The sequence below is a fragment of the Canis lupus genome, chromosome 23 (assembly GCF_048164855.1).
Source record: "Canis lupus baileyi chromosome 23, mCanLup2.hap1, whole genome shotgun sequence".
Classification (NCBI taxonomy): Eukaryota; Metazoa; Chordata; class Mammalia; order Carnivora; family Canidae; genus Canis; species Canis lupus.
In genome coordinates, this window is record NC_132860.1 from 44,521,138 (window position 1) to 44,547,710 (window position 26,573).

A 26,573-nucleotide genomic window follows, 5' to 3' on the forward strand; every position below is an offset into this window, starting at 1 on the left:
GAGAACCAACCCCCCAGCAAGCAGGAGGACAGATGTGCCAGCCTGGTGAAGGGAACCCCGCTAGGACACCAACAGCATCCACTAGAGTCTACCTCTTGAGCCACTCAGATCCATGCTCTGTTCATGTTCATTCCATTCAGGCCTATCTTCTTCAAGATTCTGGCTTGTCACATTTCTTGGAAAGTTTGTACGAGGAGGGTCAGTGGGACAAACTACAGGCCTTGATGCCACAACTGGTCTCAAGAACTTAATGGATGGTCATCATCTCTTCACCCATTCTAGATACCTCTCCATCTCAGCTAGCACTTACGTTAGTCCAGATAGCTTGCCTTGTCGGGTGAGCCCCTGGTTCCTGTGTCCTCCTCGGGATGTGGTTTGTCGTTTACAGTTAAAACTGGGCACAGGAGTATTAAAAGAAACCTCAGTGGCTAGCTGAATATCAGACATGTTCCTCGCTGCTTCCATTGTGTAGTAGTAGTCTTCGTGATGATTAGGGCCAGGTACCTCTGCCAGTGTAGTACCTCTTTTCTGTGCCTCTGATCCTTTGGCATGAGGAGCCCGAGGTGGCTAGGTGCCAGCCAGTGCTTTTTTTTTTTTTTTTTTTTTTTTCCAGCCAATGCTTTAAGCTCAGTGAGACTCTTACAGGTATCATGGTGGAGGCATTTCCCCCTCTAAGATCCAGGGCCTGTACATCCACAGAGCCTCAAGATACAAAGACACAAGGTAGAAATTCTCCAAGTGGGTCAACAAAATGATGGAGAGTGGAGCCATTCTTCCATCCTCCCTTTTGTTCCCAGATTCATGTATTCTCCTGCTGGAAACACAGTAGCATATAACAGCCATTGGTTGAGAGTCTGTACCATGTCCTGAAGAACGTACCCCATCCTCACAGGATATAATTTCCCAGCTGATGCTTCAAGAAGCCTATCAGAGCTAGCATCTTGCAGATGGTCTGGATGGTGAGACCAATGCATTCCATGGTCATGACCCCTCTGCCATACTCCTCAGCTGTAAATTAGGTTCCTTTACTATTAGTCAGGATCCCATGTCAGTAACTCAGTCTCTCTGTGAGCTGCCAGGTAGTGATCAAGGCCAAGGCCCTTCAGGCAGGAAAGGCAAACCCAAAGAATATACATCAGTGCTAGTGAGGGTAAAATATTGCCCCTTCCAAGGTGGAAGGGACCTAGTGTAAATTAGTTGCCACCAAAAGGCCGGTTGGTCTCCTTGAGGGATGGGTGCCATATCTGGAACTCCTCAGCTTTGGTCTCTACTACAAGCAGGTGGGACGCTCAACAGCCATAGTTAGCTACCTTAATCTTGGTGAAAGTGGGACCGTCCTGACAGGCCCATCCATAATTTCCACTGGAATGACCAAGGACAGAGCTAGAACCAGTCATCCTCTCCACTTCTTAGCTGCTCGGCCTCAACTAGGGCCAGTAGCATTACAGGAACGGTTCTGTAAATAGTGTACAGTTTTCTGCTACAGATGGCGTGGTCTTGCTCCAGAATTTTAAGGTTCTTCAAGGCAACTTGCCTAGTACACTTGGCAGAGGCTACACAAGGCAATTTTATTTTATCAGAGATTCTCCTAGTATGGGATCTGCTAAGCCATTTGGCAGGACTTATCAGTTAACAAACAGTTAAATGAGCACTTCCATATTACCACAAAGTGTGTAAGTGGGAGGCTTTGTCAGCTCTAATTGGACAAAGGAGATACATTCCAGCATTACGGCCTTCCCTGCCAGAAGCCACTTGTACCCCGACATGCATCATGCCAGCTCTCCTCACCTGGCTAACTCCAAACAGCAATTAGCTCCCTTTTTCAGCCAATCCTTAATTTTTTTTCCTATCTAAGTTTTCTTTGCCCAAGTCTATCATAATCTTTACGTCAGCTTTTTGGCGTTGCCTATTTTCAGATGAAAACCCTTGGTTTTACAAATTAGTCGAGTATGTTTTAGGCAAGTTCCATGGTAATTTTCTTGTCCCTGTCCCTGCTTTTGCAGTTGAACATGTAACTATTCATTTCTAGAGCTTTTGAATATGCTGGTGGTGTGATGTTTTCATTCTTTGAGGATTTTTCACAAGCAGTCACTGTATTACAACAGCAGAGAGAGTTAGTCTGGATTATTTCATTAAGAGGTATGTGGGACCACATGCTCCGGATGAAGCATGCCTGGAAACAGGAAGGTTTAAAAGGCTTTGTATTCCTCATCTAACATTTCTTTCTTTCTTTAGTCTCCCCCAGATATAGTCTTCCCAGCCTCTTTGGCTGCACAGCATTATCTCCTGGAGGAAGAGAAGCGAGCAAAAGAATTTGAGAAACTTCTAAATACACATATTGATGAACTGCAAAGACATACAGAATTTACTCTTAATAAATACACGAAGCTAAAACAAAATAGACACATATGAGCTTTTAAACTCTTTCATTTGCTTCCCCACCCCAAGAAAAAAAAGCTCTGGCAAAATATTGACAAAGCTGAATAATGAAACTGAGAAATTTTGTTCTGTTTTCTTAAGTAAATCGTTTCTGTCAGGTAGCCAGAAAATAGTAAGTATTTTGTTCGATTAAGCTGTTTGTATTTCTACATTTACATAATAAATTGTTTGGCTCTAGAGTTACTATAAGATAAACATGACTACAAAAGAGATTTTTTTTTCCCAGTCTAAGGAATATTGTGGAATTAAATAGGGGTTTTTATCCCCACTTGAATCATGTATACTGAATACCCATTTCCTCTGTAACAACACAAAACCAGGGAAAGGGAATGTCACATTCCAAATAGCACACTGAGTGCGGCTCAGTTGTACTAGGTTTGAAAACTCAAGGATTTTTAAAAATGAGAAGCATTATTTTGAGCCATGTGAACATCCTAAAATTTCTTTTAGGGAAAAAAAAAAAAAAAAGCATAGCTTTACTGGTTCTGCATTCATCCTTGTAATGTTTTAACACAACGTTTTAACACAATAACACAACACAGTGGAATGTGCTATTTACACACTTAAATATATGTGCCAGCCAGAGATTAGTGCTTTCTTGTTAGTACTAATTACTTCACAGACACGGAAAAGATAAAGAAGATAGAAAACATTACTGTTGTTACAATCCTCTTTGTAATACCTCTGTTTTTAATACAATAAAGGAATACAAAGTTCTGTGGACTGAAAACATAAATGCTCAATCTGTATACAACAGTAATAGCACCATAGTGGACAATAAAATTTAAGTTACAAGCATATAAGCATGATAATCCATTCTTCTTTCTTTAAAAATGACATTTATATAAAGATTATGAAAAATCCCTCTAGTTATTCAAGGTAAGTCCTACAGCTCTTAGAGGTTTCTTTCTCTCTTCGAAAAGATTAAATCTCAACATACTGCAAGATTAAGTCAAGATGTCTTTAGATAACAAGTGCCATTGTCATGCGAAAAATGCAGAGCCCTGTTCACTTTAGGTGATGGGACCCTACAGATTTGTATAGCTCTTGATATTTGCAGAAAGCCTTCACACAGCAATATTCATTTCAACTCAAAACAAGCCTGTGAAGTCAGCAAGGTGAATATCCTTATTCCTGGGAATCAAGCTGTTAGGAAACTTCTAGAATCAGGGTAGTCAAGAAGAGACAGGGATGCCTGGCTTCTAATTACTGGCTCCAGCTCTTACTATTTCCTAGTATCACCTTTTGTAAGCAAGTAGAAGGGGAATAAGCCTGTATCCATAGAAGCCCTTTTTCATGATGAAACATCTGAGGGGTACAGAGCCTTTAGTGTACCCCAAAAGGTCCCTGTGAGGAAAATAATACAAGTTATGGTGCTTTAAGATTATTTAGCAATTCCTAGCCTGGACACAAAATACTTTTCAGTGTTATCTTTAGAAGATGGAAGAAGGGCCACCTGGGTGGCTCGGTGGTTGAGCATCTGCCTTTGGCTCAGGTCATGATCCTGGGGTCCTGGGATCAAGTCCCATATCGGGCTCCCCAAAGGGAGCCTGCTTCTTCCTCTGCCTTTGTCTCTGCCTTTCTCTATGTCTCTCTCATCAATAAATAAATAAAATCTTAAAAAAAAAAAAAAAAGATGGGAAGAAAAAGTATGTTTAGGAAAAGGGCATTCCATAAACAATTCTAAAACCTTTGTATTAAAAAAAAAACTTTGTATTCATAATGCAAATGCAAACAATGCAAAAGCTTACATACATGTATCTCTATAATCCCCTAAATCTGAATGCCACTTCATTCTTTTCAGGGTTGATACATGATTTAAAATTGTGTGCTGAAATAAAGATCTAGCTACAATGTTCTTAGAACTTAGCAGAGTCAAGAGAGCATGAACTTGGAGCAGGTCCAGGACTAACAGTAAATTCGCTCCCCTGGATCATTATTTTAAGTCCCTAAGCAAACTGCTTCTAAATCACTAGTTTGGCATTGCACTTAATACCAGCTTTCTTAAAACAGTAGTTTTCAGTATTTTTTTGCTTAACAGCGGGATTCATTGTTCAAAAGGAATCAGATGCTAAAGCCCAGCCCATATATAATCAAGATAAAAAGCAAGCAAGCCACTCTGTTTGCATGCTGAGAGGAGGGAAGGATGAGGCTCCCCTGCGGCTCACACTGGCTCCTCAGCCTCTCCCACCCTCCAAAGACCAAAGGGATGCCCCGGGGCGGTAGCCCTAGGGGGGGTGGGAGGGATGGGAGGAGAAGCTGATGTGCTCTGTAGGACCCTAGCACACAATACATTTTCCTACAGAAATTGTGGCATGGATAACAATTATAGCCTTATCCATTCTACCAAAGCCACCTTAGCCCATGATTTAGCTAAAACATAGTGGGAGGAGGAGAAAGAAAGAAACAGGAGAAAGACCTAAGAGGCCATCTAGCCCTGGAGATGGCTCAAATGGGACATGTGACTTAATTCTGCCTCATTAATGGCTTAAATATACACTTCTACTTCTCAGTTACTCAGGAGCATATTAACTGATCTGGGAATTAAATTTGCGGGGAGGAGCGCGGTCTGCTGAAAAACCAGAGGTAACCCCCACATTTCAGTTGAGATGATAGACATCTCTTGATTACCTGCCAACAGAGCTGCTCTGCTCAGCAGAGCTTGGAGTCCCCCAAGTACCAGCACCGGAGCTGCAGCCTCACCCAGGCCCGGCTGTCTCCTCTCGCCCTGGGAGAGCAACCAGAGCCAAGCATCTTCGAGGCCACCTAACTGGAGAGGCCTGCCCTGGCGGGGTTTGTCTGAGTCCCTGCCTCAACCAAGGTTAACCTGACCTGAGCAAGCTAGAATCAATTGTAGTTTCAACAGTGATGTTGGGTGCTCTCTTCCCCACCCCATTATCTCTGCTAACATCAGTTTCTTCATTATCTGTGTGCCTCCTGTCCCTCCCAATGGGCCCAAAAGGTCCTACAAGAGAGGAGTACTCTTGGGCATCCTGCCTCTCTCCCCTGTGTTCCTAGCACGTAACCTCCCCTGGTTATGGGAGGTCCTGGTAAGGAGTGATTGAATCCAGACATGGAGAGGATACCTTCAGCAAAGGCCACAAGTAGAGCAAATTCAAGGCAGTTTATGGAACAATGACAAAACACGAGATATATGAAATTGTCAGCTGCAGAAGGTGCACAGACTCTAAATTTGTCTGAATGCTGGTGAATGTGAAGAGACCTTTACTCATACTTGACCTCACATATGACCGTCTGAGTATCTATGCATTCCTTTTATGTTTCAACTGATGTCTAAGACTCTGATATAGAACATTAGCCACCATGCCTAACAGTCAGAGCAAATGAAACCCCAAGAATGCCAGGTTTTGAGCAATATGGTAGAAAGCGTGAGAGGGATTTGAGCCCAAGGATTTAAAGCCCAGTTAGCAACTGAAACTCAGCCCAACCCTTCCAATCCTGTAGCCTGGAGCATCACCCGAAGCTAAACTCTAGGGGATAAAATATTCCAAACTGATAGAAGGTTCTTCTCTTGAACCATGAGGCTGCACTGTGGCCCAGGGATAACAGTAAAAGGACCATGGGACTACTGAGTCCTGGCTGAGAGAAGATCCTGGGGGAAGGTTTTCATGACCTTCAGGGCCGCAGTGAGGCCAAAATATCAGCAGAAATCACCCAGGCAGTATTGAGAAGCTGCCGCTCATCACCATCCTCCAACATCGGTCAAGAGGGGCCAGCCAGTCTTACAGCAAGGATAAACATGAGTCAGAGTCAGGCATGCAATTGCTGTGATGGTGGCCGAAAATCTCATGGCATAACAGAACTGCCAGGTAATCTAGAATCACAAAGTTTCAAATAGGGAAGCCTTCAGCAGGGCCAAGCATAGAATGAAGGAGGTGCTCAGAGCCACTTAGCAGGCCTCATGACTGGACTAGACATTCCTAGATCTTAAAGGTTCTCGATACATTAGTACAGCTTAGATCTGTTGGAGGCAAGTTACTCTCCATGCCTCAGCCCCATGACCTCAACAGAGGTTCCATATCTTTATCTGTGAACTGTGTCCAAAGACTGCCGAGGAATGAAGAAGGTAATATGCAGGATTCCAAGTCTCCATATTCCCTCCCATCCTTGACCTTGTCTCTTTGATTATAATCATTTCAGTGTGTGTGAAGTGCATTCTAGTTTTAATTTACATTTCTTTTATGACTATACAGAAAACACTCTGGAACATAGCGGGTACTCAGGAAATGCTAGCTGCTAGCACTTGTTGCCATCCTTGCCCTCTGAAGCAACAGGTCTGAGTTCAGAAGACAAAATACAACCTCAAAGAACAACACCATCATTTATCCAGGCCCACGTGTTACACATTATTAGAGAAATTAAACTTATTTCATCTTTAGCAGTTCTATTAAGAAATAATTTACATACCATAAAGTTCACTCAATTCCAAGGGTATAACTCAATGATATTTTACTAAATTTACAAAGTTGTGCAATCACTACCACAACCCAATTTGAGAACATTTCCATCACTCCAAAAAGATCCCCATGCCCATTTTCAGTCACTCCCTGTTCCTGTGCCCAACCCCAGGCAGCCACTGAACTGCTATTTCTGACATTTACCTGAACATTTCATATAAATGGATTCATATAATATGCATGTGTTTGCATCTGGCTTCTGTCATTTAGTTTTTTTGGTATGTGCGATTCATATTTTAGCATGCCATCAGTATTTTGTTCTCTTTTTATTGCAGCCTGGTATTCAGTTGTATGAAAAAAAACATATTTTGTTTATTCATTTCACTCACTGATGGACACTTGTCATTTCCAGTTTGGGGCTCTTCTAAATAAAGCTGTTATGAACATTTACATACAAGTCTGTGTGGACATATTTTCATTTCTGTCGAGTAGATTCCTGGGAGTCACATTTTGACTCACATTGTATATTCACTTTTAAGTTTTTTTTTTTAATTTATCTTATTTATTTATGATAGTCACATAGAGAGAGAGAGAGAGAGAGAGAGAGGCAGAGACACAGGCAGAGGGAGAAGCAGGCTCCATGCACCAGGAGCCTGACGTGGGATTCGATCCCGGGTCTCCAGGATCGCGCCCTGGGGCAAAGGCAGGCGCCAAACCGCTGCGCCACCCAGGGATCCCCTCACTTTTAAGTTTTAAAAGAAACTATCAAACTGTTTTCCTGAGGAGCTGTGCCATTTTACATTTCCACTAGCAACCTATACGGATTCCAAGTCTCCATATCCCCTCCTATACTTGTTCTTGTCTCTTTGATTATAATTATTTCAGTGTGTGTGAAGTGCATTCTAGTTTTAATTTACATTTTCCTAATGACTAATCATGTTGAGCATCGTTTTTTGTGCTTATTAACCATTCATATTTTTTGGTGAAATGTCTGTTCAAATCTTTTGCCCATAATTACATATTTTCTTATTGAATCATAAGAATTCTTCATATATTTTGGATTTAAGTCCTTTATCAGATATATGATTTGCATAGATTTTCTCCTAGTCTGTGGCTTATCTTTTCATTTTCTTAATGGTGTCTTTTGAAGCACCTAAGTTTTTTATTTTGAAGTAGTACAATTCATCATTTTTTGCTTTTATGGATTGGGCTTTTAGCTTTATATCGGAGAAATATTTGCCCAGTCCAAGATCAGAAATATTTTCTTCTGAAAGTTTTATAATTTTAAGTTTTATATCAGGTTTGTGATCCATTTTGAGTTAATGCTTTTGTATAGCTTAAGGGTCTAGGTTCATCTTTTCAAATGTGGACATGCCATTGTCCTAGCAGCATTTATTGAAATAATTATTCTTTCCCCCATCAAATTGTCTTGGTACTTTTGTTGAAAACTCAGCTGTCGTAAATATAAAATATAAGGGTTTAATCCTGGGCTCTTAATTCTGTTCCATTGATCTATATGTCTATCCTTAGGCCAGTACTATATAGTCTTAATTATTGTGGCTTTGAAGTAAGTTTTGATATTGAAAAGTCTAAATCTTCCAACTTACAAGATTGGGTTTTTTAAAAAAGATTTTTATTTATTTATTTGAGAGAGGGAGAGAGAAAGAGAGCATATGACCAAGAGGAGGGCAAAAGGTGAGGAAGAAGCAGACTCTTCACTGAGCTGGGAGTCCAACACAGGGCTCCATCCCAGGACGCCAAGATCGTGATCAGATGCTTAACCGACTGAGCCATCCAGGTGCACCTACAAGATTGTTTTGGCTGTTTTAGGCCCTTTCTATTTCCATATAAGTTTTAGGATTAGCTTGTCAGTTCCTGATTTTTGCAAAAGCTGGGCTGCTGGGATTTTGATAAGGATTAAAATGGCAATTCTCTGCAAATTGATCTATACTGAATCTCAATTTGGTGAGAATTACCACTTTATAATACTGAGTCCTCCAATCAATCAGTAAACATGAAATGTCTCTCCATTTACATGGATATTTTTAAATTTCTCTTAGAATTGTGGTACATTTTTCCATGTGTAAGTCTTGCAGTTCCTTTGTTAAATGTATTCCTAAATATTTTATTCTTTTGACACTACTATGAAGGAAATTGTTTTCTTAATTTCATTATTATATTGTTCATTGCTAATATATAGAAATACAATCAATTTTTGTATATTAGTCTTGTATTCTGTGATCTTACTGAGCTCATTTATTCTAGTCGTGTGCCTTAAAAATTTCCACATACAAGATGATAATTGTCTTTAAATAAAGATAGTTTTTATTTCTTCCTTTCCACTCTGGGTGCATTTTATTTTTCTTGCCTGATTGCACCAACTAGAAACTCTAATACAATGTTAAATTGAAGTAGTGAAAAGAATCATGTTGCCTTGTTCCTGATCTTAAGGGAAAGGGTTCAGTCTTTATCCAGTAAGTGTAATGTCAGTTAGAGGGTTTTTGTAGATGCTTTTTTATCAGATTGAGCAAGTTCCTATCTATGCCTAGTTAGTTGAGAGCTTCTATGATTGGGTGTTAGATTTTGTCAAATATTTTTTCTGCATCTATTGAAATGATTATGCAGTTTTTGTCCTTTATTAATATAGTATATTATATTCATTTATATTTTAGGATACATTGATATTGCATGCAATAATCTTTTTTATATGCATCTGGATTCAATTTACTAATATTGTATTGGGGATTTTTGTGTTTATATTTATGAGAGATAGTGGTCTGCAGTCTTCTTGTCACATGTTTGCTTTGTATCAGGGAAATTCTTGCCTCATTGAATGAACTGGTCATTATTTCTTCAAGTGTCTGGTGGAATTCACCAGTGAAACTATGTGAACCTGAGCTCTTCTTTGTGGAAAAATTATAATTATAAATTCAGTATCACTCCTCACTATAGGAATAGTGAGGAATAGACCTCACTATAGGTCTATTTAGATTTTCTATTTCTTCTTGAGTAAACCTGGGTGATTTATGACTTTTAAATTCAGTTTAATCTCTATAATGGTGCCTCAAAGAATCAGGCCCATTTTATTTTAAGACTTAGAAGATCAAATGATTTATCTCAAGGCCAGATATCTGGAAAATGGCCAATATGTGGGTTCCAAAGTCCTATTTCCACAAGGCCCCACTAGCTTTAATCAGTATTGGGCTTTTTTTTTTTTTTTTAAGATTTTATTTATTCATGAGAAACACACAGAGAGAGAGAGAGAGAGAGAGGAAGAGACACAGGCAGAGGGATAAGCAGGCTCCATGCAAGGAACCTGATGTGGGACTTGATCCTGGGACTCCAGGATCATGCCCTGGGCCAAAGGCAGGTGCTAAACCACTGAGCCACCCAGTGATCCCCTAGCATTGGGCTTCTTAAAGTGAGCTCCCTCACCCCCACCAAGAGTCGCTGCTAAAAACAGTCCTCTTTTGAGAATTCCCTAGTCACTCCAAGTTTTTCTTTTCTCAAAACCTTGTGCCTCCCTGGAGTCTAAGTTGCTGACAGCAGGAACGCTGCCCACAGATCCTGGTTCTCCTCTCTTTAAAGCCCTATTGAGAATTGCTGCCTTAGGTCCTAGCATGATGCTCACAGGAAACCATCCTGGGAAGGCATCTTAGGGTAGATGCCACACTTAGCAATTTAAACAGAATATTTTCCTCCCTTGCCTGCCAAGGAGGGGGGAAACAAAATGCCCAAGGACCTAAGTGGTTAGAAGAAACCACGCTTATTTTGATACTGACAGTTGACAACTGACCTCTCCTAGGTCAAAAGAGCCTGATGTGTGACTTCCTAAAACGCAGTTCACTCACACAGAAATTATATGGAAGAACTCATCAGAGATAAAATTTATTTGGCTCTGTGTGCTTCACATCAAATAAAAAATTAAGCTTTTCATTTACTTTGTCAATATATCTTTTATGGTGGGGGTGTCTGGGTAGTTCAGTCAGTTAAGCTGCCAACTCTTGCTTTTGGCTCAGGTCATGATCTCGGTGACCTGAGACCAAGTCCCACATCAGGCTCCTTACTTGATGGGGAACCTGCTTGAGTATTCTCTCTCTCCCTGTGCCCATGTCCCTCCCTCTGCTCATGCTCTTGGTCTCTCTCTCTCTCACTCTCTAAAATAAAGAAAAAAAAAAACTTTTATGGTGAACTTCCTAAACAATATGTTTTACTGCTTAAAAGATTATTATATAAGATGAGGCCAAAGGGTTTAACACTAAGACTATGCTATGTTGTACTTGACATATGAACAATAGATCTGTCTTCAACAGAGAGTTTTATACATTAAAATGATAAAATATAAAATAACTGAGCCAACATTCTTCCTATTTGGTATGATTTATTTTGGATTTTGTTTGTTTGTTTCTGAAAACAAGAACATTACAGCTTTGAAATTCTTCATTTTCATCAGCTTGGGGAAAGTCTTCCAAACTGAGCTCAAACTGTTTCTACTCTGAACATATCTCTTGGCTGAGATGAATTATTTGATGAGTCATTCCCAAATGATTTTGATGGATAAACTGATGAGTAACCAAACTAAAACAGCTCTTTGGCTTCAATACAAAGTTTGCTACATACAAAGCTGAATTTATAATAAAAGATTTTTATATTAACAAGAGTTTAACCCAAGAATTTTGGGAATACATATATGTGTGTGTGTATATATATATATATATATATATATATATATATATATATATACATGTGTGTATACATAAATACACAAAATCAACAAAAATTATAAGGTGGGAGAAAACTTTTGGAAGTGAAGAATATGCTTATGACACAGATTGCAGTGATGGTTTACGGTGAAGCATACAGGTGTATACTTATCTCCAAATTCATAAAATTATATACATTAATTATATACATTAAATACGTATAGCACTTTGTACTGTACTGTATTGAGATATAACACAGTGGTTTAAAAAAGCAAACATAAGTCAAGAACATCTCAGAAGTTGGAAAACACACATGGTTATGTCACTATTTTTAATGTTAAAAATATGAGTACTTAAGAAAATATAGGATTTAACAGCCAAACATAATGGCTTCATTTTGGAAAATATGCATTTATTTCATTGAAGATATACTAGATGGATAAGGCACCCAAAATTGTGGGTCTGTTGTTTAAGCCACCTAGTTTGTAGCACTTTGTTATATGACCCTTAGCAAATGAACAGACTCATATATCTCAGACTTGGAGCTGAGAAAGGTGACAATCTTGAAATGGCAAAGGATACAAACAAAAAAGCCCCAACAAGGCCTGCTCTCTCTAAATAAGAGGGGGAGCCTAGCAAGGCAGAAAATATTTACACAATAATCCCTCTAATTCAGCTAAACACCTCAGAGAAAACTGTGGCCCCACTCTCACCTCTACAAGCAAATGTAGACAGAGGCCTAGATTTACACCCTTGTCCCAAACTCCTTGCCAGAGTGTCAGAAAAACTTAGTAGGGTGGCAGAACTTTCATTCCCACCACTGGGTGATGAGGCACCCCCTTGGCAGTATCAGTGAGGACTATGTGGGGAGCCCCCGTGAGGGAGGAACAAGGCAGCCCTACCCCTCTCCAGTAGGGTGATATCAGTGGAGGATATGGAAAGGCAGGATACTCAGCCTTCCCCCAACAGTGTCACTGGAGTTCCTCTAAGAGTCAGTAATGAGGCCCCTTATCCTTCCCAGTCAGGGTAGTTTCAGAAAAAGACTACTGTGAAGCCAGAACTCCCACCCAACTCAGCAGTGATGGGGAAGCCCTCTCTGCAGATATTAATAGAGGCTGAGTCAACATTTGGACTTCCACTATCAACTGACAGTAATGATGCTATATACCACTTCCCTGCTCAGAAGTTGTTAGAACAGGTGTACTAAAGCACAACATTTAAATAAAACCGAGAGTCTCATAATATAGTGCCCTAATATACAAGTTTCAATCAAAACTCACTTGTCATATCAAGAACCAGGAAGATCACAACTTGAATGAAAAAGACAATCAATAGAGGACAACACCAAGATGACACAGATGTTAGAGTTATCTGGCAAAGATTTAAAGTAGCCATCATAAAATGACTCAGCAAGCAATTAGAAACATGCTTGGAGGAATGAAAATATAGGAAGGTTCAGCAAAGAAATAGAAGATATAAAGTGAAACCAAGTGGAGATCTTAGAACTGAGAAATATAATATTAAATAAAAACTTGGTGGATGGGCTATAATGTAGAATGGAGAAAACAGAGGAAATAATCAATGAACAACAGGAATCATCCGATGTGAACAACAAAAAGAAAACAGAATGGAAAAAAATCTCAGAAATGTTTAAAACTATAACAAAAGACCTAACAATTGTGTCAGTGGAGTTTTGAGAAGAAAGAAGAAAGGGAAGGACTAAAAAGTACTCATAGATATAAGGCTTGAAAATTCCCCCCAAAGCTCAGCAAACCCCAAACAGGATAAATCCAAGGAAGGCCACATTATGGCATAGTATAGTCAAACTTCTAAAAACTAAAAACAAAGAAAAAAAATCTTGAGGCAGTAAGGAAGAAACAACACCATATCTATAAATATAAACCAATTTCAATTAAACCAGATTTCTAATTGGAAAACATGAAGATCAGAAGTAAATGACACAATGTTTTCAAGTGCTGAAAGGAAAGAACCATTAACCCAGAATATTATACCCAGTGAAAATATCCTTAGGAATGAAGAGGAATTCAAGACATTCTCAGATGAAGGAAAACTAAGAGAATTGGTCACCATTAGATCTACCCTAAAAGAATTAAGGAAGTTCTATAAACTAACTAACTAAATAAGTAAATGGATGGATGGATGGATGGATGAATAACACCACTAAACAGAATACACATTCTTCTGGAGTGCCCCTAGAACATATGCCAAGGTATAACACAACATGGGTCATCAAGCTAATCCCAACAAATTTAAAAGAAATGAAGTAATAGCATATTCTACCACAAGAGAATCAAACTAGATATTAATAACAGAAAGAAACTAGAAAATCAAAAATAGGGAAAGAAAGAACTAAAACAACAGAAAAATCTCCAAACAGTTGAAAACTAAACAACATCCTAAATAATCAATGGGTCAACTGGGATGTCTCAAGGGAAATTTAAAGATATACTGAACTGAATGGAAATGAAATGTAACATAAAATTTTTGAGAAACAGCTAAAGCTGCCCTACAAGAGAGAACTTTATAGAATAAATGAATACATTAGAAAAGAGAAAAAGTCTCAAATCAGTCATCTAAGCTCCTCTCTCAAGCATCTGGAATGGAAAGAACAAAATAAATCCTAAGGAGGCAGAAGGAAGGAAATAAAATTGATAAGAGCATAAATCAATAAAATTGAAAGCAGAAAAAACAATAGAGAAAATCAGAGAAACAAAAAGCTTATTCCTTAAAAAATAATCAATAATACTGACAAATCTCTAGCAAGACTGACAGAGGGAAAAAAAAAAAAAGAAGATACAATTACCAACATCAGGAATGAAACGAGACATTACTGAGACTCTGCAGAAATCAAAAGGATAATAAGGGAATGCTGTGAACAACACTATTATGAATGCTGTGCACACAAATGTTTATGTGACAACTTGGCTGAAATGGACCAAGTTCATTCCTTGAAAAACACAAATTACCACAACCCACTCAATATCAAATAGATCACTTGAATAACCCTAAAACTGAGGAAACTGAACTCATAATTTTAAAACTATCAAAAAAGAAGTTTCCAGCCCCATATGTTTTGACTAGGAAATTCTTATAGAAGTTTGAATAAGAATTAACAGAAACTCTACATGAACTTTACTAGAAAATATAAGACTTCCCACTTTACTTCATAGGCCAACATTACCATGATCCCCAAACTAGACAAAGACAATACCAAAAAAGTGCAGACCAGTATCCCTCATGAATATAGATGTAAAAATCCTTAACAAGATCTGCAAATAGAATTCAGTAATATATATATAAGGAATTATACACCATGATTAAATGAGATTTATTCCAGGGATTCAAGGCTGTTTCAATATTGAAAAATCAATCAATGCAATCTGCCTAAAGACATACAAAGAGCAAAGAAGAAAAATTATATGTTCATATCAACTAATGAAGTAAAAACATTGACAAAATGAAATACCATTTCATGATTTTAAAAACTCAGAAAAATAGTAATAGAAGGAAACTTTCTTAACCTGAAAAAGAACATTTACCAAAAAAAAAAAAAAAACAAAAAACCTATGGATGATATTTTACTTAAAGGTGAAAGAATGATCAGTAAGTATGTCCATTCTCACCATTTTTACACAGTACTGAAATTCCTAGCCAATGTGATGAGTGTAGAAAAAAAAAAAAAAAGGCGCCCAGGTCAGAAATGAAGAAATAAAACTTTCCCTATTTGCAGATGACATGACTGTCTAGTAGAAAGTCCCAAGAAATCTACAAAAGAAGTCAAAGAATTAAGAAGTGAGGTCAGCAAGCTTGCAGGACACAATATAAACACAGAAATCAATTGTACTTCTATATCCAAACAATGAACACAGGGATGTTGAAGTTAAAAATATATCATTTACAATCATTCAAATAAATGAAATAAGTAGGTGTAAATCTAAAAATCACATGTGGGACTTGTACGCTGGAACACTGAGAAAGAAATGAAAGATGATTTAAATAAATGAGATTTATAATGATGGATTGGAAGACTCACACGAAAGATCGCAGTTTTCCCAAAATCAACATATAGGTTTACACAATTCCTGTCAAAATTTCAGCAGGATTCTTTTTTTTTTGGTAGACATAGACAAGATTATTCTAAAATTTATATGGAAAGGCAGAGGAACTAGAATAACTAAAGGAATTTGGAAAAAGATAAAGAAGATCTAGTCTACCCAATTTAAAGACAATATACAGGGAACGTAAGCAAGACATAAGACATGTTAAGTCTCATATTCTATACAAAAATTAACTTTGTTTTAGTAATTAACACATTGTAAAATTTAAAAAAATGGACGATGGACTTAAAATGTAAAATAAAACTTTTTAGGACAAAAACAGAAGAAAAGCTATGGGACCTATGAGAGTTCTTACACATGAAGGAAAAGCAGAATCCATAAAAGGAAAAGTTGACAAACTAGAAGTCAACAAAATTAAAAATATTTGCTCTGCTAAAGTCCCTGTTAAGAAAAAAAAAAAAAAAAAAAAAAAAAGCTGTAGTCCTTGGGTGACTCAGTCAGTTAAGCAACTTGGGCTCAGGTCATGATCTTAGGGTCATGAGATCGAATCCTACTTTGGGCACAGCACTCAGTGAGGAGTTTACTTCTCTCCCTCTCCCTCTACCCTAGCTCCTGCCCACACGCCCTCACTCTCTACATAAGATAAATAAATCTTTAGAGAAAGGGGAGGGGGGAAGCTACTGGGAAAAAATATTTGCAAACCACATATCTGAAAAAGAACTAACATCTTAGAATGTATGAAAAGTTCTCCAAACTCAACAGCAAAAAATCCAATTAGAATATGGGTAAAAGGCATGAAGACACATTTCATCGAAGAGACTATACAGACTGTAAATAGGCACATAAAAAGATGTTGACATTATTGGCCATTAGGAGAATGCAAATTAAAACCACAATAAGATATCACTACACATCTATCAGAATAGCTAAAAAATAGTGACAACACGAAATGCTGGCAAGAACACAGAAATTGGATCACACTGCTGGTAGGAATGTAAAGTGGTACTGCTACTTTGGAAAACAGTTTGGCAGCTACCATATGATGTAGCAATTGCACTCCTTGGCATTTATCCCAGAGAAGTGTAGACTTATGTTCGCACACACACAAACCTATCCATGAATGTTCATAGCAGCTTTATTCATAATAGCCCCAAACTGGAAACAACACAGATGTCCTTCCACTGGTGAGTGATTAAAAAAAAAATAAGTACAAAACAGAGGTCAGGGAGAGAAGTGTATGCAGAAGAAGGATCAGAGAGATGCAGGGCTGCTGGCTGTGAAGGGGGAGTAAAGAGACCACCAGCCCATGAACTCAGGCAGCTTCTAGAAGCTGGAAAAGATTTTCAAAGCAAAAATAGAGTTGGAATCTTGGCAGAACAGGACAAAGAGAAAAGATTACTAACAGATCTTGGCAGGACTGGGCGGAGAGAAAAGAAAATTGCTAATGCAGAGCCCATCTTCAACAAATCATTGCACTCCTGAGACCCTCTCTTAATAAGGACTTCCGGGACCGTGCTGAGCAGCAGCAGCATACTGCAGCCCAACAAAAGGGCCTTTGTAGCACATAGCCCCCCTTTATCTAGATACCTCATAACTCAAGACTGCGTTTGGGAGTCTTATTCTTCTCATTTTACCTTGCCTTGACCCAGATTGGAGAAAATATTTTACTGAGTGAACTTGTTATACCAAATGTCAAAAGTACGGTCATCCAGTGCTGTACAAACTGTGACTCTCATAATTTTGATGAACTTTTCTATCTTGTGCTTCCTTAAAAGGATGGTCCATGTAAGTGAAAGCAAAACAGGAGGATAACCAGGATGATGAGAGCTTTGGGATTTGTGTTATCCGAGGAACTGATGCTATCCATGACTATAACTTTTCTGTTACCACAGGTTTTTAACTCTAAATGAAGCTCTGAATTGGATGGTCACATAAGTTCACCCCAAAGCCCCCAACTAGTTGGACTAAGTATCTCATGTCCACAATAGACTTTCAAGAACCATGTATAGTGGCTCAGATTTTATTTTTTTATTTTTTATTTTTATTTTTTTAGTGGCTCAGCTTTTAAAGAAATGTCAGTGGTTTTTCAAAATGTGAAGAGGCTAACATAAGTTACATTCGTATTTGCTGTTTACAGAGTTGATATAGCCAACCTGTCATCCTGAAATATTCTTTAACCCATAGCTAGTTCTCCTATTCTCAATTTTAGAAGAAAATCCAGGATAAGACTAAGTTACCAACCAATCTTAAACATCTTCTGTAAACCTATGCCGTGATCAATAATGTGACTAAATGCTATTAAAAACACTTCTAAGAAAAAAAGTGATACATCCAAACAATAGAACAGCAGTCAGCAATTAAAAAAAAAATTGATTCAAACAAAGTCCTAGAGGACTATCCAGGGAATTATGCTGAGTGAAAAAAGCCAATCCCAAATGGTTATTTTTATTATATAGCAAAACATTCTTGAAATGGCCAAATGACAAAACCAGATTAGTGGTTGCCCTGGGACAAGGAGGGAGCAGGGGTCAAAGGGAAGTGGGTGTGGCTATAAACAGAGACTGTAAGCATGGCAGTAATGAGCTGTACTTTGTGCCAATGTCAATATGCTGGTTGTACTAGGATATGGCCCTATAGGTTTGAAAAAGTTAATGTTGGGAGAACTTGGTAAAGTACACAGAGGATCTCTATTACTTCTCACAACTGCATTTGGATCTACAATTATCTCACAATAGAAAGTCTAATTTTTTTTAAAAAAGTAGTTATTCTTAGTTCTCCATCTGTTCAAAAACAGATGGCAGGCTGGATTTGATCCACAGGCTGTAGTAGTTTATGGAGTTTAATGCAAACACCAAGAAACACTATATGTTCATTTAATGGTGTTTTAGATGCTAAAACTTTTTTTTTTTAGATACTAAAACTTTATAGAGATTTAAGCACAGAGGTCTTGAAATGTGTTTTCCATCATTAGTTCTTACAATTACTGCAGTGGTTTTCTAGAGGGAGATGTCCATTCCCACTCCTGACCTGAAAGGGATACAAGAGTGGGTCTGTCCTCCTCTGGATTTGGTCTTCAAAGCCTTTGCTCTTGCTTTCATATCCGCATCGTGAGCTCAGGTCTGCTAAGCCAGCTACCACATGTCCATTTGCTTCCCATCTTCCCATGCGTCGTTCCTCTTGACTGCTCACTTTCTCTTCATCCTGGGAATTCTGTTTTCCTTCATCGTTTCACCATTATTAACCAGAGGTCTTCATTCAAATAATCACAGGCTGAGCCAACACATCAGGGACTTGTGTGGTTGTCAGCGTTTAGCATGACATCTGGGCTTGTCATCATTCTGGGCCAGTGAAGACCTCGGATGTGGGCATAGACTCGACCCCATGGTAACTTCATGCCCATGGATTCAAACTTTCACACTGGATGTAGGTGAGATTAGTTCTTATCATTACTGCAGGTGCTTAGACTAGAAGTCAGGGGTTCAGATCTCAAGTGAACTTGCAGAAGGAAGTACTGTAATATATCCTTATTTGTTAATAAGGATATATTATTATGATGGAGAATAATAATAATAATAATTATAATTATGGGGCGCATCTTCTCCAGTTGCAGGCTGTCTTTATCTTAGATAAGAAGTCAGAATCAATGAGCGTACTTGCAGGAAGGGATAGGAGATTGAACCAGTAACTTCTGTAGACCTTTCTCAAAATATGTACATGTGTAGCTTTATGGGAATGTGCTCTCAGTTCCATGTAGCAAATTTACATGGCAGCCATGAGTTATATGCCAGCCTGGAAGATGCCCCCTTGGGGGAGAAAGCTCCTAGGTGAGGCAGTTCGTCAGTGAGACAGGCCGTGGGCCTGTCAGGATGATGCACATCCTTTCTCAGGCCATGCCACCCATTGAACTACAGGAAACGTTAGAATACAATAGAACACCAAGTAGTCCTCAAGGTCACGGCTCACCTTGGAAGTTTGCATGAGGGGATTTATAAAGTGCAAAGAACTCCTTGTGTTAGTTCTTCTGCTTGACTTTTTGCAGAAGTGATACATGATGGAGGCATGCACTTATACACAAAGTGGGGATTTGGAGCATTGTTTTTTTTTTTAAGTTTTGCCAATGTGACAGGTAAGATGGTATTCTGTTATTATTTAAACCAAAATACTTTTGTTTATAAAATTGTGCTTTTATTTCCCCCATGGTCCTGCTGCCCATCTGTATTTTGTGTGTGTGTGTGTGTGTGTGTGTGTGTGTGAGAGAGAGAGAGAGAGTATGTGTGTGTGTGTGAACTATGTGTTCTCTCACTTCTTTAAAAATATTTACTAATCACTTCTGTTAGTTCTTCTCCCATTTCATTGACCTCATGATTTTGAGGAAGTAGACATTAAATAAGTAAATAGGTAACATGATTTTTGTAAATGTTTCTGAAACTTAAAGAACCCAAGAGTTTGATATATGAGTCAGATTTATTTATACATATATATGTATATTTGAAATTGTTATCAAAAAGAAAACCTTGATCATTTTGTACATATTCATAATTTCTAGATCTTCATCATGAATTATATAACTCTATTATCCTTTATCTCTTTTATGCTTTTTGCTCCCACTCAACTTTAACAGTGAGGTTGTGAACACTGCTTTCTTTTGGTTTCCGAGACAATTTCAAGTTCTCATGTTTATAGATACAAATATTTAACGCTATAAATTCTTCTCCCAGCACTCTGTTACCCATATTGTTGCTTCCTGCATGTATCACTGATCTACTTTTTGCCCTTTTACTTTCAATGGTTTCAAATCACTTTAAGGCGTATCTTTTTTATATTACGTGTACTTGGGTTTTCCTTTATAATCCTATTCGAGACTTTTTCTTTAAGTATATCCAGGCCACTTATATTTACAGAGAAGACAGCTCTTTGGTTTTGTTTCTATCATCATATTTTATACTTTTTATTTCTATCAATGCTTTAAAATAATTTCCAATATGACTTATTTCCTTTGCTCATATGTGTTCTGATCACTTTAAAGGTTTTTATTTTGTTTTACTTTTAGTAATTACCTTTGTTTATTAATCTCCTATTCATTTAGCTTCTATCTAATGACACTGTATAAAAATGATGAAGGGTGCCTGTATGGCTCTGTTGGTTAAGCATCTGACTCTTGATTTCAGCTCAGGTCATGATCTCAGGGTCATGAGATCGAGGCCTGCATCAGGCTCCATGCACAGCATGGACAGCATGGAGCCTGCTTAAAATTCTCTCCCCTCGCCCTGCCCCTCCTCTGCTCATCCTTCTCGCTCAAAAATAAAAAAATAAAATAAAATAAAATAAATAAAATAAAATAAAATAAAATAAAATAAAATAAACGATGACAAAATAATAGTATGCTTTTACCTCTTCATACTCCTTCACTGCTGATTATATTATTTCTACTTATTCTTTCAGTACTTACCCTTATACTTTAAATTATAAACTTTAAATAATTTTTACTAATAACAAGAGCAAGAAATCAAAATACTTCAATTACCTCTTACCTTCTCTTCCTATCTCCAACTTCTGTTACAGCATTTTTGTAAACATAACTTCTATAACTTGATCCTTTTTTTTTTTTAAGATTTTTATTTATTCTTAGAGATACACCGGGGGGGGGGGGGGCGAGGGAGGGGCAGAGACACAGGCAGAGGGAGAAGCAGGCTCCATGCGGGGAGCCCAACACGGCATTCAATCCCGGGTCCCTGCGATCATGCCCCGGGCCGAAGGCAAGCACCAAACCACTGAGCCACTCATGCTGCCCCCTTCTTCATCTTATAGTAAATTCTTCTGCTGTAGTTCCTCCACTTATCTCTTGTTTGGGCTTTATCCTCTTGTAGCTTCTTTACAAACTCCCCATGAGCAACATATTCCTTAATTTTCCCATGTTTGTGTGCATGACATTCATACAGAAGTGGTAGTTTGATTGATACATTTCCTTAGTGGAATGGACACCCATCAGGAATATGTGTCTGTTTTGTTCACTGGTGTATTTCAATGCTCAGAAAAGTATCTGGTATCTGGTGCCTATTCGCACTATAAATGAATATACAAAGGAAAAACACAAAAGTGGTCTTGGGTAGGGCTTTTTCCTCCTGAGAATTTGGCCAGCATCAATCTTCTAGCGCTAAATGCTAAAGATGGCATTTGAGGCCTGATTTCTACCAACAATTTCTTTTTGGTTCTTAGCAGTCTGACCTGGAGGTGCCCGGGCGTGGTTTTATTGTGTGTTTACCTTGCTTAGAGTTGTTGAACTTCTTGAACCTGTGGGTTTATATTTTTCATCAAATTTGAACAATTTTAAGCCAATTTTTATTAATGTTCCATGTGTGCTTTTAAAAAATATTCTCTGTTGACTGAAAAGATCTGTATTTATCTACTAGATCAAGTTGATTAATTTTATCATTCAAATCTTCTGTCTTTGCTCTTTTCAGCTGATTTATCCATTTCTGAAAGGTGTATCTTAAAATCTCTAACTAAAACTTGATCTATTTTTAGTGCATCCATGGTCACTTGCTTTACCTATTTTGAAGCTGTATTGTTAGCAACATACATATCTATGATTATAGTGTCATTTATTTTTGTTACTTGGTATATGTCATCCTTTGCCCCTCATGGCATGCTAGTCTTATAACTGTTTTTGCTAATGTTAAAATTGCTGCCATGGCCAGTCTGAGAGGACTGCATGAGGCAGGGAATTTCAATGTTTCTCAAGAATCCGGCTGGATAAACAGATGCATAGACCTCCAACTGAGCCAGTAATGCAGTTAGAGGCAGAGGTATTTCAAGGTGGAGGGGCTTGCAAAAGGAGTCCACAATGGGCTTTATGCACTTACTCTGGTCCATGTGAGTTGATGTTTTGTGAGTTAGGCCTAATTCCAACAAGGCTTAATATGCTTTCTCAAAGAACTGAGGTGATCAGCATGTGGGCAGCTGTGCTTTGTTTCAGTAGGAAAAGGAATATTTGCAGGTGAAAACAAGTTTCCTTCCTAGGAAGGTTCAAAGATAAGACAGCCTTCATATAACAATGAGGAAGTCAATGACAAGGAAGGAGAGAGATCTTTACCTGTGGCAATACCGAGCATCCCAATGCTTGCTCTGGTCTACTTTCCTTAAATTATTACTCAACAGCGTAAGGGATTAAAAGCTTTTTGAAAAGACTGTCTCCTTTCCAGAGAACTAGCAGGCAGGGAGCTAATACAGATGACCAATCGAAATGCACTGAAGTCAGAGACCTTTTCCTTGTAAAATAATGAGAAAATACTCAGAATAGAAGAGGACAGACTGGTTACTAACCTGCACAAAGCTGCATAAGAAAAATGAGGCCTGACAGAGTGGGCGAGGCAAATCCTACATGACTAAGTGCTCTTCCCTGATCTTGGAAACCTGGCGGAAAGTGGGACAAGAATCCGGAGGATGTGCAAACCCTCACCTGGTTCTGGTACACATATCCCGAAAGGGTCAAGATGGAACTACTCACATATTTCCTTGATCTTAAGATTCTGTACCTCATTTCTAATGCTTAACCAAGTCTGTAGCAAATATTGTAGAGAACACAGAATTAGAGATGGCTCCTAGTGACAAAAAAAATTGCATTCAAAATGAGGCAGACATCTTCAGGTAGACAGACCATGTGGGACGTTTTCAATACAGAACTATAAAGGAATACATGCACACACACACAAACACATGCATGCACGCACACATATATGATGGGACTTCCAAAAAGAAGGCTAAGAGCCACAGTTTCAAGAGATTTCCTTCTTTTTCTACCACAAACAGGTAAATAAGGATGTGAGATCCTTTGGGGGCAAAGGGAAGGACAATCATCCCTTCAATCCTCCTGACAACTCTGAGGCAGGTGTCCCCATCTCCAATTTACACGTGAGTCTGACTGCATGCAGACTTCCTATTTCCTCCGCAGGATACATGAAGAATAGGCAGGCGTGGGATGCTCTGTTTTGAACTGACAGACAAGGAATTAAAGCTGGTAGCTTCAGGGCCAGGAGAAACACAAATACATCTTGGTATAGTGATTTTTTAAAAACACATCAAGTGACACCTTTTAAACCAACGACAATGGTTTCTATTCCTGTTTCTAGCCCGATTCCTCTTTTGGAATTTGCTCTTCAAGAAACATTATGCTGGGTAATGAGGGCTCTGAGAGCCAAGAGCCCAGATCCTGTTGCATAACCTCAGCATGACTCTCTGTGAAACTCCTAATAAATCATTCAGTTTTGCCTTGAAGCCACTAAATACTTGGAATAATGTGAAAGCTGGTGTCTCAAATCATTACCAGGGCACCCACATGGGAGTACTATTTACCCTGGGAATCATTAAATTCCACCTGCAGTAAATTGGCATCTGCTCCCTGCCAGGAGGTGGCTCACATCAAAGTTGTGTTAACTTTTGAAAGTCCATTTTCAGCCCGCTTTCACCAAGGCTGTCTGGTAATTGTCTTCTCTTGAAAATCCAGATCAAATCCACCAGGCCCCCTGACAGAAAACAAAGAGGAAAACAGGGAGTGAAAATAAGAGCCAGGAGCACCTAAAGGATCTGTTACACGTTGTTGTCAGTCCAGCAAGAAGCCTTGGGAGGCGGGCCTTGATGTAGGTTCTGTGAGGTTTCACAAGGAGGAAGTGAATGGTGATTTCTGAGCATCTCCAACATTCTAGGTGTGATGTCATGCTCATCTCCTATTAATCCTCCCAATCTACATAGGAAAATGAACTCAGCTCAGGTTCTGGAACCTGACTGAGGTCATCTGGCTAGAAAGTGGCTGCATTATGAGTTCCCAGAGCCCTCTCCTCACACCATACCCCAAATGTCCTGGGCAAGAAGGCCAAAATGTTGTAATAAGGAACCCAGGAAACATATGTCTCCTGGATTGTGATGGGTTTACGGGTCCTTGCCTAGTGAGCAACAGATGAGAGACTGAGCAGGCTGTTAGATACCCAGTGGGCACAGCTGAACCCGGGCCTGTTGGTCTAAAGATGGAGTCCAAGGCTGTTCATGTCAACTGTTACCAGTACTGTTCACACACATCTAGGCAGGATAAGTTTCTTTAGACAGGCAGAGCGAAGAGAAGGAAATTAGTATTTATTAGGAGGTAACAGATCTTACAATGAAGAGCACTGACGCTGGAGCCAGACTGTCTGGGCCTTGATCCCATGTGCCGTCTTGCTGGAAAAAGACCCAATGTGTATGTGCACGTGAGGGTGGCTGGATGTGGGGGTGGCAGAGATGGATGAGCAGGAAAGGCCTTGTGCTGGCTTGCTGAAACTGGTCAATAGCTCCAGGAGGTATATTGTATTATTCTACTTTTGTATATGTTTGAAATTGCCCATAACAAAAGCATAAAAATAAATCTGGGCTGCTCTACACGGACAAGTTTCTTGGCTTGCCTCAGTTTACTCATCTGTAAACTGGGTACTAACAGTACCCACCTCCTAGGGCTGTATGAGAATTATACAAGTTAATACATGTAAACTACTGAGCTACCGTTACTATTTATAGAGTCACCCCCATGTCCCAGGTGCCCAACCTGGCTTTACAAATTTACTTTTTCAACTGATTTCCCCCCAACAGCCCTATGAGACAAGATACCTTCCATTTTCATAGGAGGAAGTAGACTCAGAGGGGTTCTGGCAGCAAAACCTGCATAAAACCCAGGTTAGTTAGCTCAATAAACCTTGTTTTCTACTAGATGGCCCACTTTCCTAGAAATGACTTGACTAGTTATTTACAGACGGGAAACTGAGACTCGGTGGGCTTCTACGGTTTTCTTCAGTGTAGGCTGTGAACTAAACACAGAGCAGGCAATCACATGACATGTGATCTGGGCTCTTTCTAGTGGGGAGGATGGGTTGTGCCTGCACCAGCCTCACACTCACTCCTGGGGCGGGGGGGGGGGGGGGTTGGGCACAACCCCTCATTTCAGTGGCCCCGTGGCCACTGCAGAGAACAGGGATGCCTCCTCTTTGCTCTGTGCCTCCTATCTTTCACAGACTACAAGCACTGGGGCTCGGAAGAGAACCAAACAAGGGAGAGAAAAGTAGAAACCTAAGAAAAACTTTAGGCTAGCAGCCTCTGCATTTGATAAATATTTTAGTAAATCTCATGTCAGGGCCATGGGCACTTGAGTGAGTCTAAGGCCACGCAGTGTCTCCCTCTGAGACCAGCTCCCACGGAGGGGCCCACAGAGCTGCCAGCCCCGCTGAGTCCCAGGAACACAGGGCATCAGCTGGGGTCCTTCAACAGCTGCTTCGTCTTCCTGAAGAACTCGCTCCAAGAGGCCCCAAGTCCCCAGCCAACCACCTGAGGCATCAGTGAGCAAGTCATGTAGCCACCATGATTAGAAAAGCACTTCTCACCCCACAAATCTCTCTGTAATCAGTAATGATGGGAGGACAGACGCCCTCAGAACAGTCACCACGAATCTGACTTCCAAAGAGGGGTCACTCCATCAGGAACCGGGGCCAGGCTAACAATGCCCTCAGAATACAATGCAGAACACCTTTCTAGCAGGGCCAAATTGCATCAAAAACTCAGCTGGACTGCAAACAATTTGCATCCTTTCAGCAGGAACAGAACGAAGTCTGACCTTTACCTCAGGACCACTCTGCTACTGCAGCTTCTAACTGGTGTAAAAAGCACTTGTAGTCCTATTCCAATTAGAACTCTTACTTTGCTCACACAGACCAATTAGTGCACCCTCTCTGCCCCTCTTAAGAGTCTCTCCATCTTTAACAGTCAAAAAGCACAAACCATATTGAGGATTCAGGCGGGGAGGGAGAGGGAGTGAAGAGGGAGCTGGGGGTGGGGGGAGGACTGAAGACGGCCACCGGCCACCTGGAGAGGGTTCCCCACAGACACACAGCACCTTCTTGCGCCTCCGAGAGCAAGGC

General features: G+C 39.4%; 1 protein-coding gene and 1 pseudogene across 13 annotated transcripts in view; both read left to right on the forward strand.

Annotated features, from left to right (window-relative positions):
• Positions 1 to 26,573, forward strand: part of DEUP1 (deuterosome assembly protein 1) — a 124,532-nt gene that overhangs the window by 78,532 nt on the left and 19,427 nt on the right. For 2 of the 13 annotated variants that reach the window (XM_072794998.1, XM_072794999.1), the window contains one exon: positions 2,236 to 3,156. The exons of 7 other annotated variants lie outside the window; for them this stretch is intronic. In XM_072794998.1, coding sequence (XP_072651099.1) covers positions 2,236 to 2,412 — 177 coding nt within the window. In that variant the 3' untranslated portion in view covers positions 2,413 to 3,156. Of the gene's footprint in view, positions 1 to 2,029; positions 2,054 to 2,235; positions 3,157 to 5,080; positions 5,225 to 23,448; positions 23,647 to 25,254; positions 25,303 to 26,573 lie in introns of those variants that run through there. 4 more of the 13 variants (XM_072795001.1, XM_072794997.1, XM_072795002.1 and 1 more) reach the window with 4 other exon arrangements.
• On the forward strand, positions 16,969 to 17,314 carry LOC140614602 (SOSS complex subunit C pseudogene; annotated as a pseudogene).